The sequence below is a fragment of the Pelobates fuscus genome, chromosome 10 (assembly GCF_036172605.1).
Source record: "Pelobates fuscus isolate aPelFus1 chromosome 10, aPelFus1.pri, whole genome shotgun sequence".
In the NCBI taxonomy this organism is placed as follows: domain Eukaryota; kingdom Metazoa; phylum Chordata; class Amphibia; order Anura; family Pelobatidae; genus Pelobates; species Pelobates fuscus.
In genome coordinates, this window is record NC_086326.1 from 143,957,863 (window position 1) to 143,977,391 (window position 19,529).

A 19,529-nucleotide genomic window follows, 5' to 3' on the forward strand; every position below is an offset into this window, starting at 1 on the left:
AGACAGAGCTCCAGTCTGTGGAGTTTTCCCTTAGTTTGGTTCAGCTTTTTTCTTGCCTAAGGTTTAGGATGAGGAGTGATGGTCCTCAGGTGTCTGGAGTTCTGTTTAATAAAGTGTCTTCCTGTCCTGTGAGTTCCAAGCCTCACTTTCACTGGGGGGCTGCCTCCATGCTGACTTCATCTCTTTCATTTTCCAATAGTGAAATGGCCAAACCCCCCTACTCCTCAGATTGTCCATAGGCTGCTAAAGAGGGGCTGGTACCAGGACACCCAGCCTCGTCCTCCACAGGCTGTGACAGATCTTCCATCAGTACTGACTGGGAGCAGAGCCTGTCCTGGTAAGCGGAGAGAAAGGTTTATAGAACCACAGAGCTCCATCCATTCTATACAGTCAGATTATCAGACCATACCTGTATCTACCTAAACCCCCTGCAAGACCTCTAGACTGGGACACCCAGTCTGGCTTTTATTTCCAACTCACACATACAGGCCACACCCAGGGGGAGGCATAAAAGAACCAATGACATAGATGTTACCTCCCACACATCCCCTCCCCTTAGTGTGACACATAATCCCATTATGCATACAGAGTAAAATATACTTTTACACAACTTTCATAACTTTAAAACCATACATCACATTCACATAAAAATACATATCCACAATCAATCCATTCAGGGGAACAACATATTAAAAAATGGCATGAATCCGACCAGGGGTTTAAAAGTTACTAAAAGTATCTTTTGGGCCCTGGCTTGCAGCATGGCACAATCTGGCCCAAACAGAAGTAAAACATCCCCCACAATGCATCCCGGCTTCCTCCCTTCTGCCCTGGAGATAATTGGAGAAGTAATCCAATTATCTAGGACTAGAGTCAGACTCCATTAACCACATGGTTGCAAAAAGACAGTAAAAGACATAAAATTACATACTGATACATTTAACACATAAGACACACATTTCTACATATCCCCAGTTTAACTGAACACATAAATACCTACATAATATTTAAGACAGTATTACTGTGATATGTTACAAAGTCTTAAAGGGACATTAGTCCCAAAAGTCCCAATATGTCCATCGCTGATTTTAAAGGGCCAGTAGCAGCAATATAAATTATTACATGCCCAAATATAGTGTTTATAGAGCAATATGTCCATGGGCCGTAGTCGCAGGGCAGGAGGCTAGCAGCCAGGCCTCTCCAGTTCACAGTGGCGAAGCTGGTTTCGCCACAGAATCATTTTGTGATTTTTTTGGGGGCATTTTACATGAAGCATTGTCTGAATTATGAGTGGTGCATAGTTGATAACAGTGCATAACAGAATTGAAAGCCATTTTTAAATACTAAAGTGACACTGGCAAGTTAAATTGAAACAGATCGTGCGTTTCTAATTACAGAACTGATGTGGTTTAATGAGCCAATGTCTTCTACAAAGACTACTTGTGATAATGATAAAGAACATGAATCAGATCAATGAGAGGATATTGGATCTCACCCTGGAGATCATCTACCTGCTGACTGGAGAGGTGAGTGGTTCTGGGAATGTCACAGTGGTTTTATGCCAATACATATCTTATAAAAAGAACATGGAGATAGAAGTCATGGGATGATGTCTGGTAAATATAGATTTCATGGTCTCATGAACATAATATGTAAATTGGATATCACAAAACAAGACGGGAAAATAGATAAATATGAGCTTTCTATTGAACTGCCAATCCTCGAGAAAAGTGTTCATACATTTATTTTTGATATTATTCATATATTGGACTATAACTCTGTAAAGAAAGGTTTTAAAGGGACACTATAGTCACCAGAAAAACTACAGCTTATTGAATTTGTTCTGGTGAGTAGAATCATTGCCTTCAGGCTTTTTGCTGTAAACACTTTTTTTTCAGAGACAGTGTAATGTTTACATTACAGCCTAGTGATAACTTCACTGGCCACTCCTCAGATGGCTGTTAGAGATCCTCCCTTGGGCAGTGCTGCAGAGAGGCCCTCTTCTTTGTCCAGGATGTCCACATAGGATGAGGGTTACTTGGATTACAGAGACATCACTCTGCCGAGAGATAGCTCAGCTTCTGACGGCTTAAAGCCCTCCTCCAAGTATTTCAGATATACTCCTGTTGTCCAACAATGCTTGGCCTACTAGAAATGCCAAAACATGACAAATAATGGCATAGCCTACAGGAGCTTCAGTCCCATGTCTCTGCTTACCATAGCAGTCATTCCCCACCCTAGGCCAGGCCCATGGTCATGGCCTGTCAGGGTACCTGAGGTCTCTACCTCTGAGAGAGGTAGAGACTTAGAAGTTTATCCGTCCGGACGGCATGTCTCCTCGGCCCCTCGCGGTTCACTCGGTCTTGCTAACGCCGGCCGCGAGGGAGTCACTTCCTTTTATAACAGGAGGACCGGAGGTAGACGTCATGACGCCAACCCGGAACGTCCTGTCACTCAAATCTCGGGAGACGAATCAGGACTCGCCGGAGGCGTGTCTTCTCTCCCTAGCCAGGATACTTAACAGTGGCTCTCTCATTCACTCATTGCCCTGTCGTGGTTCTAGTCCGCCTAGTCACACAGTGCTTTGTTATTCTCTTGTCTTTTGGTTCTGACCCGGCCTTGGTATTTACTCTCCTGTCTTTCTGTTATCCTTGACCCGGCTTGTCTCTCGCTTACCTGTCTTCTCGTTCCCTCGACCTCGGCTTGTCTCTGACCATTCTATCGTAGTTATACGTTAAGTCCGGCCATTCTAAGGACCGGTATACGTATCTGCTACTCTTTGTACTCTGCGTGTTGGATCCCTGACCCGATCCTGACATTACGACAGGGCCATGGATCCTGCAGGTACAAATTGTCAGCTTGGTTCTCCTGATCCTAGGTTTGACGCCATGGATCATAGGATGGATCAGATGGCTCTAGCACTACAGGCGCTGCTGTCTCGTCCTATTAATCCACCTGAGGAGATGCGTAATATCTCTGCTCCTTCTGTGGGTTCAGGGCTAGAGGTAGCTACTGTAGGTGCTTCTTCCCGAGTTACCCCACCTGTACGTTATGCTGGTTCTCCTGAGAGGTGTCGTGGCTTTTTGAACCAGATCAGTATTCATTTCGAGCTACAGCCTCGTTCATACCCTACCGATAGGGCAAAAGTGGGATTTATTATTACCTTACTCATTGAGAAAGCTCTGAGATGGGCTAATCCGTTGTGGGAGAATGATAATCCATTAGTCTATAACTATAATTCCTTTGTAGCTGCTTTTAAAAGAACTTTTGATCCTCCTGGCAGGAGGGTCAATGCAGCCAGATTACTGTTGCGCCTTAGACAAGACAGCCAAACACTTGTGGATTACGCACTAGAGTTCAGGTCTTTGGCGGCAGAGGTAAAATGGAATGAACAGGCCTATATAGACGTATTCTTAAATGGATTATCTGATGTAATACTTGATGAGGTAGCGACAAGAGAGCTTCCCGAGAACCTGGAGGACTTAATTTCCTTTATCTCTCGTATTGACGAACGTCTAAGGGAGAGACAAAATACTCGAGATAGAACCGGTAAATCTTCCTTTAGACCAGCACCATCATTTCAAATTTCTGAAACCAAAAATCCACAGGCTTCAGAACCTATGCAGTTAGGCCTTACTCGTCTCTCAGAGGAGGAGAGACAATACAGGAGAAGGGAGAGACTGTGTATGTATTGTGGGGCCAGAGGTCATGTACGTTTGAGCTGTTCCAGTCGTCCGGGAAACGCTCGCACCTAAGTTTCTCTAGAGGACAGACCTTGGGTGTTTCGATTTTGTCCTCTACTCATAATTACAAAGAACATAGACTCCTATTACCGGTCTCTTTAACTTGGGAGAAGGGAACTTTAGAGACTATGGCATTGATAGACTCCGGCGCTGCTGAGAGTTTTATCGACCAAAAGTTTCTCACCAAACACACTATCCCATCCCAGTTAAGAAAGACACCCTTGGCTGTTGAAGCCATTGATGGTAGACCTTTAGTTGAGCCTGTGATTTTCCGAGAGACCACACCTCTTTACTTAACTACTGGTATTCTACACAAGGAGGAAATATCCCTATTACTCATTTCATCTCCTTCTGTTCCCATAGTCCTGGGATACTCCTGGCTTAAGAGACATAACCCCGTTATAGATTGGAGATCAGGGGAAATAGTTTCGTGGGGTCAGGATTGTCAAGAGAATTGTTTAAAGAAAGTGTCACCTCTTTGTAGTGTCAACTCACTTAATAACGCTACTGACTCTACCAAAGTACAGATACCGTCCTTGTATCAAGATTTAAAGGCAGTATTTGACAAAGGAAAGGCTGATACCTTACCACCACATAGGCCTTTTGATTGCAAAATTAATTTACTTTCTGGTACCATGCCCCCCAGGGGTCATGTATACCTTTTGTCTACGAATGAAAACTTAGTTCTAGAGGAGTATATTCGTGAAAACCTAGACAAGGGGTTCATTAGAAGATCCTCCTCCCCTGCTGGGGCTGGATTTTTTTTTGTTAAAAAGAAGGATGGTTCTTTAAGACCCTGCATTGACTACCGAGGTCTTAACAAGATAACCATCAGAAATGTATATCCGATCCCCTTGATCACCGAGCTTTTTGATCGATTAAAAAGTTCTAAAATTTTCACTAAGTTAGACCTTAGAGGTGCTTATAATTTGGTGAGAATTCACGACGGTGACGAGTGGAAAACTGCATTCAATACTCGATATGGGCACTATGAGTATACTGTAATGCCTTTTGGTCTCTGCAATGCCCCGGCGGTATTTCAGGACCTTATTAATGAGGTTCTTAGGGAGTTTCAAGATGACTGTGTGATTGTATACCTTGATGATATACTTATACATTCCAGGGATATTGAGACTCACCACGGACAAGTCAGAAGGGTTTTACACAAACTCCTTCAGCATGGCTTGTACTGCAAACTAGAGAAATGCAGCTTTGACCAATCCCAAACTACCTTTCTTGGGTATGTGATTTCTGGGGAAGGGTTTGAAATGGACCCGGAGAAACTCCAATCCATATTAGATTGGCCTTTACCTAAGGGTCTCAAGGCTATCCAGAGATTTATTGGTTTCTCCAATTACTACAGACATTTCATTAAGGGATACTCCTCTATCATTGCTCCCATCACCAATATGACCAAACAAGGGGCTGAGACTAAGAATTGGTCTACTGAAGCACTTCTGGCTTTTAAGACACTCAAGGAGCTGTTTGCTTCCGCACCAATTTTAGTTCACCCTGATACTACACTACCTTTCCTACTCGAAGTTGACGCTTCTGAGACAGGTATAGGTGCTGTTCTGTCCCAAAGGTTGGGTGTAGACAAACCATTACATCCTTGTGGATACTTTTCCAAAAAATTGTCAGGTACTGAAAGCAGATATGACATTGGTGACAGGGAACTACTAGCGGTTATAATGGCCTTGAAGGAGTGGAGACATTTATTGGAGGGTACTTTGCATCCTGTTACTATTTTGACAGATCATAAAAACTTATCCTATATTGGAGAGGCTAAACGACTATCATCTAGACAGGCTCGTTGGTCCATATTTCTCACTCACTTCAACTACGTACTCACATATAGGCCAGGTTCCAAGAATTCTAAAGCCGACGCCTTATCTCGCCAATATGAACCTGCTGCCGTATCTGAGCCGGTTTTGTCCTCTATAGTACCCAAGTGTAACATTATCGCTAACACTACTCTCAAAGTTCATTCTCCGCTTCTTGATCAGATAAGGAGCTTGCAGCATCTGGCACCTAGACTGACTCCGGCTTCCAGACTTTTCGTTCCTCCTGAACTCCAATTGGAGCTCTTACAGTGTCTTCACGAGAGTAAGGTGGCTGGTCATCCGGGTGTTCGCAAGACGTATTCTTTGATCTCCAAGGATTTCTGGTGGCCTTCGTTACGGAGGGATATTAAGGATTTTATCGGAGTTTGTGTGGTCTGTACTAAAACTAAACTACCGCATTCACTTCCGTGTGGCCTTCTACAACCTCTGGAAATTCCTGACAAACCTTGGTCCTGTGTGGCAATGGACTTTATTGTGGATTTGCCTGTTTCTAAAAAGCACACGGTTATCCTCACCGTAGTCGATAGATTTACCAAGATGGCACATTTCGTACCTTTGCCTAAACTCCCGACTTCTCCTGAATTGGCGGAAATCTTTGCTAAAGAGATTTTTCGCTTGCATGGGATTCCCTCGGAGATCACTTCTGATAGAGGCTCCCAATTTGTTTCACGTTTTTGGAGGTCGTTCTGTTCTCAATTAGGCATCAAATTGAATTTTTCGTCCGCCTATCATCCTCAGTCTAACGGAGCTGCCGAACGAACCAACCAGAAGATTGAGCAATACTTACGCTGTTTTGTTTCCGAACACCAGGACGATTGGGTCGGTTTGATTCCTTGGGCGGAGTTTGCGCACAACAATCTCGTTTGTGACTCTACGCATTCAAGCCCCTTCTTCATGAACTATGGCTTTCATCCATCTATTCTTCCCTCGGTTTCTCCTTCCCAAGGAGTGCCGTCGGTTGATGTCCATGTGGCCAATTTGAGGAAGTTGTGGGATCAGACTCGACAGATTCTTCTACACAATTCTGTACTGGTTAAGAAACATGCTGACAAACGTAGAAGGGCGGCTCCGAATTTTGTTCCAGGCGATAGAGTTTGGTTGAGTACTAGGAATATTTGTCTTAAAGCTCCTTCCATGAAATTCGCTCCTCGTTATATTGGTCCCTACAGGATCTTGACTCGAATTAACCCAGTGGCGTATCGTCTAGCCCTCCCTGCTACTTTACGCATCCCAAACTCTTTTCACGTGTCATTGCTGAAACCTCTAATCTGTAACAGATTCTCCTCCACAATCGCCCCTCCGCGCCCTGTTCAGGTGGAGGGTCAGGAGGAGTATGAGGTTAACTCCATTATTGATTCTCGTGTCTCCCGGGGGAGAGTACAATATTTAGTTGACTGGAAGGGATATGGTCCTGAGGAGAGGAGTTGGGTACCACAAGAGGATGTTCATGCTCCTCGCCTTCGCAGGGCATTTCACTCCCGCTTTCCATCTCGCCCTGGCTCCTTCCGCCCGGTGGGCGTATCTGAGAGGGGGGGTACTGTCAGGGTACCTGAGGTCTCTACCTCTGAGAGAGGTAGAGACTTAGAAGTTTATCCGTCCGGACGGCATGTCTCCTCGGCCCCTCGCGGTTCACTCGGTCTTGCTAACGTCGGCCGCGAGGGAGTCACTTCCTTTTATAACAGGAGGACCGGAGGTAGACGTCATGACGCCAACCCGGAACGTCCTGTCACTCAAATCTCGGGAGACGAATCAGGACTCGCCGGAGGCGTGTCTTCTCTCCCTAGCCAGGATACTTAACAGTGGCTCTCTCATTCACTCATTGCCCTGTCGTGGTTCTAGTCCGCCTAGTCACACAGTGCTTTGTTATTCTCTTGTCTTTTGGTTCTGACCCGGCCTTGGTATTTACTCTCCTGTCTTTCTGTTATCCTTGACCCGGCTTGTCTCTCGCTTACCTGTCTTCTCGTTCCCTCGACCTGGGCTTGTCTCTGACCATTCTATCGTAGTTATACGTTAAGTCCGGCCATTCTAAGGACCGGTATACGTATCTGCTACTCTTTGTACTCTGCGTGTTGGATCCCTGACCCGATCCTGACATGGCCATGGGATTCACAAGGTAGGCTGTTAAATGGTTAAAGAGGAACCGTCATATGTTTGGAATTTACACCATCGAATAAAACATTGAAAATAACCTGTAACTTGCGTTAATCTTTTCTGCATGAGATATTTTCTTTTAAATTTCTGTTAAAGCTTTATCAAATAACATCATAATCTGGTTCAGACAAAGCAAAGCCGGGGCAAACATTGAATATGAAGAGGAGAAACAGAAATAATGTTTTATCTCTTATCTTTTCTGATATCGTTCTCTAAATGCGAAGTACAAACTATGGAGCTTATAGCAATAATTGACAGAGAGCGAAGATGGAATTGCCCCGTTGTAGGATAATGACGTATGGATATTTACATTCATTTTATTTTAACATCTCACAAATACATAATAAATGGATACATAACATAATATTACAAATTCTGGGAAGTGAGAGATCCCCTTTATAGAGCCCAAGCTCCCATATAAACCTAGTTTGTTGAACTAGAACAGTATTGAGGAGGATCGAACCAGATTGAAGTCTTATTTTCTGCTTTGTTTGTGTCTACGAAAGGAAACCTTCTCATGTCTTATCTCCACTCTCGATATATAGCATTATAGCACGAGGTCTGGAGAATGTGGGACTCGTAGCAGCAGTCCTCATATATCGGCTGGATCGTGCGGGACCCTGAACTCTGCTTCAGTGTCTCCACCTCACTTATTGTTACATGAGAAGAACAATGACAAGAAGATCCTGGAACTGACCTATCGGATCATCCAGCTGCTGACTGGAGAGGTGAGGCTGCTGGGAATGGGACATCATAGAGTAAAACCAAGGGATGTTCCTGGATGGTGACTGTGTCATTGTGTGTGTCAGGTTCCTATAAGGTGTGAGGATGTCACTGTCTATTTCTCCATGGAGGAGTGGGAGTATTTAGAAGGACACAAGGACCTCTACAAGAATCTTAGCTCACTGGGTAAGAAGAAGTTTAATTACCATCATATTTTGTGCACAATGCCAGGGAAATTGCAGTCCAAACGTTGATGTTTGACATGTGTACTTGACATTCATAAGTAATTGATTGGCTATTAATCTATATTTTCTTTCAATAGATAAATCTATATCCGGTTTATTTAACGCTCCATTTTCTTTGCCTGATTTTGCAACCAAGCACCAAGCTGAAAATAAAAACTATAATAGAGAGAAATATGTGAAAAATGACATCACGAGAAAAAGGCAAACTGACTCTATAACATGCTTGTCAAAAGAATCCGTTTCATATGAAAAAAAACATCTCACAAATAATAACAAATACTTAACATGTAATCGAACAGACAATGATATTTGTACATCCTCAGAACATCAAACTACTTTTATTAAGGAGACCTCATCCTCACGTGATGAGGGGAACCTCACAGACATTAATACAAAGTTAGAAGATATATCTGTCCTACATTTTAAATGCCCTGATTGTGAGAAATGTTTTGCACATAGTTCTTCTCTCCTTATACATCAAAGATGCCATAAAGGAGACAAATCGACCAGTTGTGATGAATGTGGGAAATGTTTTACCCAGGCCTCACATCTTATGGCACATAAAAGGGTCCACACTGGGGAGAAACCATTCACATGTTCTGAATGTGGCAAGGGCTGCAATGATAGCACAAGTCTACTTTTACATCAAAGAACTCATACTGAGGACAGACCAGTCTTGTGTTCTGGATGTGGAAAATCTTTTGCAAATGGCACAGATCTTATCGAACATCAAAGGATGCACAAAGGGGAGAAACCATTTTTATGTGTTGCGTGTGGTGAGCGCTTTACCCATCATTCCACTTTTGTGAGGCATCAGAGGACTCATACAGGGGAGAAACCATTTTCATGTTCGGAATGTGGACAACATTTTAACCGAAAGGCTAATCTTGTTAGGCATCAGAGAGGTCATTCCGGAGAAAAACCTTTTAAATGCCCTGATTGTGATAAATGTTTTGCACATAGCTCTTCTCTCCTTATACATCAAAGACGTCACAAAGGAGACAAACCATTTTCTTGTGATGAATGTGGTAAACGTTTTACCCAGGCCTCACATCTTATTGCACACAAAAGGATCCACACTGGGGAGAAACCATTCACATGTTCTGAGTGTGGTAAGGGCTACAATGATAGCACAAGTCTACTTATACATCAGAGAATTCACACTGGGGATAGGCCGTTCTCATGTTCTGAATGTGGGAAATCTTTTGCAAATGGTGCAAATTGTGTTAAACATCAAAGGATCCACACTGGGGAGAAGCCATTCTCATGCCTTGAATGCGGTGAGCGCTTTACCCATCATACCACCTATGTGAGGCACCGAAGGACTCATACAAGGTGTAACGGACCGTTTCAGCATACAAGGGGAAAAATGCGTTTAGGCGATAATCCCCTTTTCCATAGACAGGCACAGCTACTGCAGAACATCAGAACTCACGAGCTGGATACGAAATAACACTCCGAACTGGAACAGCTGAACAAGAAAAGCATACAATCGGCTTACACTCTTGGCAGTCAGCTTACAATCCAATCCCCCCCAAGAACGAGACGACACTTCATTTTGAGGGTTAAGCAGGAACTCCAGACTGGGACACCCAGTCTGCCTTTTATTACCAACAAGTACATACAGGACACTCCCAGGGGGAGGATGAAATTAACCAATCACATGGATGTACCTCCCACACATTTCCTCCCCTTAGATTAACACTTAACACAATTATACTGTACACCTTTTTCCCCAATTCCTGGATGTACCCCAAATACATATGATACACCTCCAAAACAGGTATCCCCTGATAGCCCTTATTCAGGGGAACAACATATGCAAGAATCAGCCCATTCGGATAAACGGTTCGTGAGATATGGGGTTTCAAAGATTTGACCGACCGCATGGGTAAAGTATCCGAAAACAGTTCCATGCATTTTGGCCCTGCGGTCGGTCACAAACAAGTGAATGAAAACAGGCGAATTACTTGGGTTATAGAGACTAAGGGGAATTCGCATGAATCCCTTAGTTCGTATGTTTCTTTCTACCGAACGACGGGTCATTCGGTAGTTTCTATACGAAATCCTGGAAGTCTGGAGGTCTCAGCGGTGTTTGCCTAGTCGAGTGTCCGATTTCAGTTCCAGACACTCGACGGCAAAACACCGCTGTTCGGCAGTTAAAGATGGCCGCCGCCACGTGTTGGTTTCCTGAATGGCGGCCACCCAGAGGACACAGAACACATTACATGGATTGCTAATTACCTGTTTGCAACATTGTTGCAAACGGTAATTGGAGGCACACTTAGTCCTGGGTGGTCTGGTTGTTCGGTAGTTTCCTCCATACAATGAATGGAGTGATTCTACCGAACCATCAGATGAATGCTGACACATATATAACCCAGGTTAACTGCATACAAAAATACATACATGACGTGAAAGTATTAAAGGCAGGATTACTGTACTACGCTCCACAGTCTTAAAGGTACAGTAGTCCCAAAAGTTCCAATATGCCCATCGCTGCTTTTAAAGGGCCAGCAGCAGCAATACAAATTGTTACATGCCCAAATATAGTTTTTAAAGTGCAGCATGTCCAGGGGCCATAGTCAGCGGGCAGGAGGCTAGCAACCAGGCCTCTCCAGTTCACAGTGGCGAAGCTGGTTTCGCCACATTTCTCCCCTTTGCCAATTAGACTAACAGGGTACCTGACTTTCTGCCGGTCAGTGCCCTGGTTAGTCCAGCAACCCACCCACGAAACAGAAATAACAGAGCAGCCCGCCCCCACTAACCGGTTACTACATCTGGGTGAGGAAGAATTTTGTCCAAGTTCTGGGGTTTCACCACTGCTGGGTGGGAGACGGGTAGGCTGCCTTGGTGGGTTGCTGAGGGGGCAGAGACCAGCGGTACTCTGTCCTGTTGCCAGCACTACCACGGGAGTAGTCTGGTGGGCGCCTGGTTGCTGGAGACTGGCTGTCTCCCCTTTAGGTGCACAGCTCGACTGCCGGAGGGGGAGACTGACTGTCTCCCCTTTGGATCCATCACACTGAGGCTGGGGAACAGGACCGACCGTCCCTATCCCTTGTGCTGTAAGTGCAGAGACTACGGTCCCATCTGCACAGTTGTGGGGCTTAACATCTCCCCTCGGTGGGTTAGGTTGCCGTGGGAGAGAGGGTGTAACAAGCTCCTCTCTCTGGATGGCAAACTGCCGCTGGGGAGGGAGGACACTGCTCTCCTCTCCCTTTACTTCACACTGCCTTCCTGGCACATCACTTTGCTGCTGGGGGGCAGGAACAACAACCTCTGCCCCCTGTAACTCAGCCTGCCGCTGGGGAGGAAGGACGACACCTTCATCTCCCTGGGGTACACACTGCCGCTGGGGAGGGAGGACGCTGCTCTCCTCTCCCTTCACTTCACACTGCCTTCCTGGCACATCACTTTGCTGCTGGGGGGCAGGAACAACAACCTCTGCCCCCTGTAACTCAGCCTGCCGCTGGGGAGGAAGGACGACACCTTCATCTCCCTGGGACTTACTCTGTCGCTGGGGATCTGGGCCTGCTGCCCACCATCCCGTTGGGCCCGGTGGAGAGACCTCGGTCCCATCTCCACCTGCCTGTTGTGGTTCCTCACAGGACCAATCTTGTTGGATCCTCTGCGTCCTTAGCAGCATGAGGTACGCCTGTACATCGTCGTAGACCCGGGATGCCATCTGCACCGCTCGGGCTGGTGAGAATAGAGCCATCCTGCTCCTGTATTCCCTGATAAACTCGGATTCCTCCTTCTCCCTTGGAGGTGCTGCAGCAGCTGCGACTCTGTCTCCTTCCATTTTCTTATTTCCTTTGTAGCTAGGGTCGCTGTACGGATACTAGCGTTGCCCTCAATTTGTAATCCAGAAATGGTGTTGTCTGTAGCTGTCCCTCTGGTTGTAGGAACGATCCCGCCGCTTGCCACCAATTGTAACGGACCGTTTCAGCATACAAGGGGAAAAATGCGTTTAGGCGATAATCCCCTTTTCCATAGACAGGCACAGCTACTGCAGAACATCAGAACTCACGAGCTGGATACGAAATAACACTCCGAACTGGAACAGCTGAACAAGAAAAGCATACAATCGGCTTACACTCTTGGCAGTCAGCTTACAATCCAATCCCCCCCAAGAACGAGACGACACTTCATTTTGAGGGTTAAGCAGGAACTCCAGACTGGGACACCCAGTCTGCCTTTTATTACCAACAAGTACATACAGGACACTCCCAGGGGGAGGATGAAATTAACCAATCACATGGATGTACCTCCCACACATTTCCTCCCCTTAGATTAACACTTAACACAATTATACTGTACACCTTTTTCCCCAATTCCTGGATGTACCCCAAATACATATGATACACCTCCAAAACAGGTATCCCCTGATAGCCCTTATTCAGGGGAACAACATATGCAAGAATCAGCCCATTCGGATAAACGGTTCGTGAGATATGGGGTTTCAAAGATTTGACCGACCGCATGGGTAAAGTATCCGAAAACAGTTCCATGCATTTTGGCCCTGCGGTCGGTCACAAACAAGTGAATGAAAACAGGCGAATTACTTGGGTTATAGAGACTAAGGGGAATTCGCATGAATCCCTTAGTTCGTATGTTTCTTTCTACCGAACGACGGGTCATTCGGTAGTTTCTATACGAAATCCTGGAAGTCTGGAGGTCTCAGCGGTGTTTGCCTAGTCGAGTGTCCGATTTCAGTTCCAGACACTCGACGGCAAAACACCGCTGTTCGGCAGTTAAAGATGGCCGCCGCCACGTGTTGGTTTCCTGAATGGCGGCCACCCAGAGGACACAGAACACATTACATGGATTGCTAATTACCTGTTTGCAACATTGTTGCAAACGGTAATTGGAGGCACACTTAGTCCTGGGTGGTCTGGTTGTTCGGTAGTTTCCTCCATACAATGAATGGAGTGATTCTACCGAACCATCAGATGAATGCTGACACATATATAACCCAGGTTAACTGCATACAAAAATACATACATGACGTGAAAGTATTAAAGGCAGGATTACTGTACTACGCTCCACAGTCTTAAAGGTACAGTAGTCCCAAAAGTTCCAATATGCCCATCGCTGCTTTTAAAGGGCCAGCAGCAGCAATACAAATTGTTACATGCCCAAATATAGTTTTTAAAGTGCAGCATGTCCAGGGGCCATAGTCAGCGGGCAGGAGGCTAGCAACCAGGCCTCTCCAGTTCACAGTGGCGAAGCTGGTTTCGCCACACAAGGGCAAAATGAACCTTTTATATTCTGAAATCTTATTTGTCGTTCTTTTAATCAAACGTACATTTTTGTTGTTGTTTTTGTTTTTATAAATCTTGTTTAACCAGAGACAAACTGTTCTTTTGTTCAGAATATGGGAAATGGGTAAGCGGTTACAACTGTGCCAAATGGCATCCTACTTGAGCTCCCATGTCTTTAATTACTTATCACATATCTAAGAGTTGAGACCTTTGAAGATGGCTGACATACTTCGTAGTCTACAAAGTAGTTACTGTCTCTGCTAGACCAATTATTTGAAGATTTCTTGCCGTGACTGAAAAACAAGACTTTAATTACTGCCTATTTCGTTTTCTTTAGAAAGCTTACTGTAATTTTTTCTGTTTTATTTTTAAGTTACTTTTATTCTTAGTTGAGGTCTTTACTTCATAGTTTCTCCTGTGATTTTTATACTACTTAGAATGTGTGGCTTTATTGTTTGTTTATGTCTGTGTGTCTTGAATTACCAATAAAATAGAAATGGCAAAGTGCTTACATTAGGTATTACATTTATTAGTTCACATGGATTGCTTATTGGGGTAAGTAGTACTGTAGAGGTAAGTAGGAATAAGAGATGATCGTACCCTCTAATAACTTTCATGTACAGGGCAATGCTCAGGCATTCATTTAATATTGCTATAAGTGTTTATAGTACTGCAGGGGTTAGTGCCATGTCCACTTCAAAGAGTGGCTCCCAGAGGGTTCAGCTAAGGTGGGTGCCAAGTAATTCCTTTGGGGTGTTTGGGAGGTTCTAGTCATTAGGGTAGAGGTTGTGAGATCATAATCATAGTCTGTGGGGAAAGAATGGTTCAAGGTATATGTGACAAACTGCCCTTTGCCACTGGCTTTTGAAGGAGCCTGATTTGCCCCTGGGGTGTATTGCCATTTAAAAAGTCTATTTGGGCTTATTGGATTGTTAGACACTTTTTCTGCCCCTTTGATTCTATTGGAAAATGTGCCTCTTCCCCTTCCCCTTTTTCCTATCCTATTGTTCTCCAGCAAGGCGTTGTCCCAGGGACACTGCTAGACCAGTTTGAACTGGCTGCGTTGTCCCTCCTCCATCTCTCAGCAGCCCTTGCTATTGTTTAACCCCATGGCGATCCAACTGTATTCGTGGGATCTGAGTGCTTTCCGGACATATTGAGCGCTCAGATCCAAGCTATCTGGGGATATGTTGGACATATAGGTTAAACATTGTATTATATGAGTTATGTATTTTTCTGTAGTTTTTGTAACAGTTTTTAGACTTGGAGATAATTGGCTTACCACAGCCACCTAAGCCAATTATCTCCAGAATAGAGGAGAAGATAGACCGGCTGCACAGCCTAAATCTGTGGAACTGTTTTGGGCATGAAAGCCATGCTTGCAGTCAGTCAAATATGACTTCCAGCTATCTTCTGAACCACTAGACCAATTCGTATGATTTTTTTAATATGTTTTTCACTGATTATGCTTTTATGGAAATTGCATGTATAGTTTTGAAGTTATGAATATTGTGTAAAACTGTATATTTTCTGCCTGTGATAATTAAGTTAGCCCATTGTGTTCAGTAATTATATCACAGGCAGAGGGGAGGGTTTGTGTGCCTTAGCTGGGAGTGTCTTACTGTGCTGTACTGTATTGATTGGCTGTTGTAACCCTGTGTCCTGTGTACCACAAGGTCCGCGTGGGTGGTAACCTTGTGGGGAAACCTGTATAAAAGAAAGTCCTGTGTGCTCATTAAACCAGTTGTACTTGACCCTCAACTCGCAGCCTTGACTCACATTTGGAGCGGACATCTATCATCACTACAGGGATTGCTATGCTCTGCATATTCCCTTAGCTTCACTGAGCTTTTGTTCCTGATCCTGCTTCGCTCTCTTGGAGGAAGAGAGGTTTTCCCCACTGGAGCCTTGTCGTAGGTCCAGGGTGGGTAGAAGACGGCGAGACCCCAACCCAGCAGCGGCGGTTTGTGGGCTCTGCAGTAGTTATGGTGTCTACGGTACTGATGGTCCTTGGTGAGCGCTAAGAGCATCCTTTCTACAGTCCAACCCTCAGCTAGCCTAGGGCAACCGTAACAGTATATAATGTATGGGGATAAATATACACCCCCTGTATATACTGTGTATATAATGTATGGGGATAAATATACACCCCCTGTATATACTGTGTATATAATGTATGGGGATAAATATACACCCCCTGTATATACTGTGTATATAATATATGGGGGTAAATATACACCCCCTGTATATACTGTGTATATAATATATGGGGGTAAATATACACCCCCTGTATATACTGTGTATATAATATATGGGGGTAAATATACACCCCCTGTATATACTGTGTATATAATATATGGGGGTAAATATACACCCCCTGTATATACTGTGTATATAATGTATGGAGTAAATATACACCCCCTGTATATACTGTGTATATAATGTATGGGGTAACTATACACCCCCTGTATATACTGTGTATATAATGTATGGAGTAAATATACACCCCCTGTATATAATGTATGGAGTAAATATACACCCCCTGTATATACTGTGTATATAATGTATGGGGGTAAATATACACCCCCTGTATATACTGTGTATATAATGTATGGGGGTAAATATACACCCCCTGTATATACTGTGTATATAATGTATGGGGTAAATATACACCCCCTGTATATACTGTGTATATAATGTATGGGGTAAATATACACCCCCTGTATATACTGTGTATATAATGTATGGGGTAAATATACACCCCCTGTATATACTGTGTATATAATGTATGGGGTAAATATACACCCCCTGTATATACTGTGTATATAATGTATGGGGTAAATATACACCCCCTGTATATACTGTGTATATAATGTATGGGGTAAATATACACCCCCTGTATATACTGTGTATATAATGTATGGGGTAAATATACACCCCCTGTATATACTGCGTATATAATGTATGGGGTAAATATACACCCCCTGTATATACTGTGTATATAATGTATGGGGTAAATATACACCCCCTGTATATACTGTGTATATAATGTATGGGGGGTAAATATACACCCCCTGTATATACTGTGTATATAATGTATGGGGTAAATATACACCCCCTGTATATACTGTGTATATAATGTATGGGGGTAAATATACACCCCTTGTATATACTGTGTATATAATATATGGGGGTAAATATACACCCCCTGTATATACTGTGTATATAATGTATGGGGGGGTAAATATACACCCCCTGTATATACTGTGTATATAATGTACGGGGGGGTAAATATACACCCCCTGTATATACTGTGTATATAATGTATGGGGTAAATATACACCCCCTGTATATACTGTGTATGTAATGTATGGGGTAAATATACACCCCCTGTATATACTGTGTATATAATGTATGGGGTAAATACACACCCCCTGTATATACTGTGTATATAATGTATGGGGTAAATATACACCCCCTTGTATATACTGTGTATATAATGTATGGGGTAAATATACACCCCCTGTATATACTGTGTATATAATGTATGGGGTAAATATACACCCCCTGTATATACTGTGTATATAATGTATGGGGTAAATATACACCCCCTGTATATACTGTGTATATAATGTATGGGGTAAATATACACCCCCTGTATATAATGTATGGGGTAAATATACACCCCCTGTATATACTGCGTATATAATGTATGGGGTAAATATACACCCCCTGTATATACTGTGTATATAATGTATGGGGTTAATATACACCCCCTGTATATACTGTGTATATAATGTATGGGGTAAATTTACACCCCCTGTATATACTGTGTATATAATGTATGGGGTAAATATACACCCCCTGTATATACTGTGTATATAATGTATGGGGGGTAAATATACACCCCCTGTATATACTGTGTATATAATGTATGGGGTAAATATACACCCCCTGTATATACTGTGTATATAATGTATGGGGTAAATATACACCCCCTGTATATACTGTGTATATAATGTATGGGGTAAATATACACCCCCTGTATATACTATGTGTATATAATGTATGGGGTAAATATACACCCCCTGTATATACTGTGTATATAATGTATGGGGGTAAATATACACCCCCTGTATATACTGTGTATATAATGTATGGGGTAAATATACACCCCCTGTATATACTGTGTATATAATGTATGGGGTAAATATACACCCCCTGTATATAATGTATGGGGTAAATATACACCCCCTGTATATAATGTATGGGGTAAATATACACCCCCTGTATATACTGCGTATATAATGTATGGGGTTAATATACACCCCCTGTATATACTGTGTATATAATGTATGGGGTAAATTTACACCCCCTGTATATACTGTGTATATAATGTATGGGGTAAATATACACCCCCTGTATATACTGTGTATATAATGTATGGGGGGTAAATATACACCCCCTGTATATACTGTGTATATAATGTATGGGGTAAATATACACCCCCTGTATATACTGTTTATATAATGTATGGGGTAAATATACACCCCCTGTATATACTATGTGTATATAATGTATGGGGTAAATATACACCCCCTGTATATACTGTGTATATAATGTATGGGGGTAAATATACACCCCCTGTATATACTGTGTATATAATGTATGGGGTAAATATACACCCCCTGTATATACTGTGTATATAATGTATGGGGTAAATATACACCCCCTGTATATACTGTGTATATAATGTATGGGGTAAATATACACCCCCTGTATATACTGTGTATATAATGTATGGGGTAAATATACACCCCCTGTATATACTGTGTATATAATGTATGGGGTAAATATACACCCCCTGTATATACTGTGTATATAATGTATGGGGTTAATATACACCCCCTGTATATACTGTGTATATAATGTATGGGGTAAATTTACACCCCCTGTATATACTGTGTATATAATGTATGGGGGGTAAATATACACCCCCTGTATATACTGTGTATATAATGTATGGGGTAAATATACACCCCCTGTATATACTATGTGTATATAATGTATGGGGTAAATATACACCCCCTGTATATACTATGTGTATATAATGTATGGGGTAAATATACACCCCCTGTATATACTGTGTATATAATGTATGGGGGTAAATATACACCCCCTGTATATACTGTGTATATAATGTATGGGGTAAATATACACCCCCTGTATATACTGTGTATATAATGTATGGGGTAAATATACACGCCCTGTGTATACTGTGTATATAATGTATGGGGTAAATATACACCCCCTGTATATACTGTGTATATAATGTATGGGGTAAATATACACCCCCTGTATATACTGCGTATATAATGTATGGGGTAAATATACACCCCCTGTATATACTGTGTATATAATGTATGGGGTAAATATACACCCCCTGTATATACTGTGTATATAATGTATGGGGTAAATATACACCCCCTGTATATACTGTGTATATAATGTATGGGGTAAATATACACCCCCTGTATATACTGTGTATATAATGTATGG

General features: G+C 43.0%; 1 protein-coding gene across 1 annotated transcript; it reads left to right on the plus strand.

Annotated features, from left to right (window-relative positions):
• Nucleotides 1–1,448: 1,448 nt before the first annotated feature.
• LOC134574841 (zinc finger protein OZF-like) lies at nucleotides 1,449–14,363 on the plus strand. The gene is made up of 5 exons (XM_063433899.1): nucleotides 1,449–1,526; nucleotides 8,284–8,466; nucleotides 8,548–8,647; nucleotides 8,775–10,053; nucleotides 14,360–14,363. Exons 1-5 carry the CDS (start codon nucleotides 1,449–1,451, stop codon nucleotides 14,361–14,363), a joined length of 1,644 nt encoding a protein of 547 aa, XP_063289969.1.
• Nucleotides 14,364–19,529: the final 5,166 nt, after the last annotated feature.

What these genes read in the sequence shown, in the direction of transcription:
- LOC134574841 (XM_063433899.1), top strand. Translation starts at nt 1,449, where the DNA reads ATGATAAAGAACATGAATCAGATCAATGAGAGGATATTGGATCTCACC. An exon ending in TCTACCTGCTGACTGGAGAG is followed by an intron (nt 1,527 to 8,283) that starts GTGAGTGGTTCT and finishes CTCGATATATAG; the next exon opens with CATTATAGCACGAGGTCTGG. An exon ending in CAAGAATCTTAGCTCACTGG is followed by an intron (nt 8,648 to 8,774) that starts GTAAGAAGAAGT and finishes ATCTATATTTTC; the next exon opens with TTTCAATAGATAAATCTATA.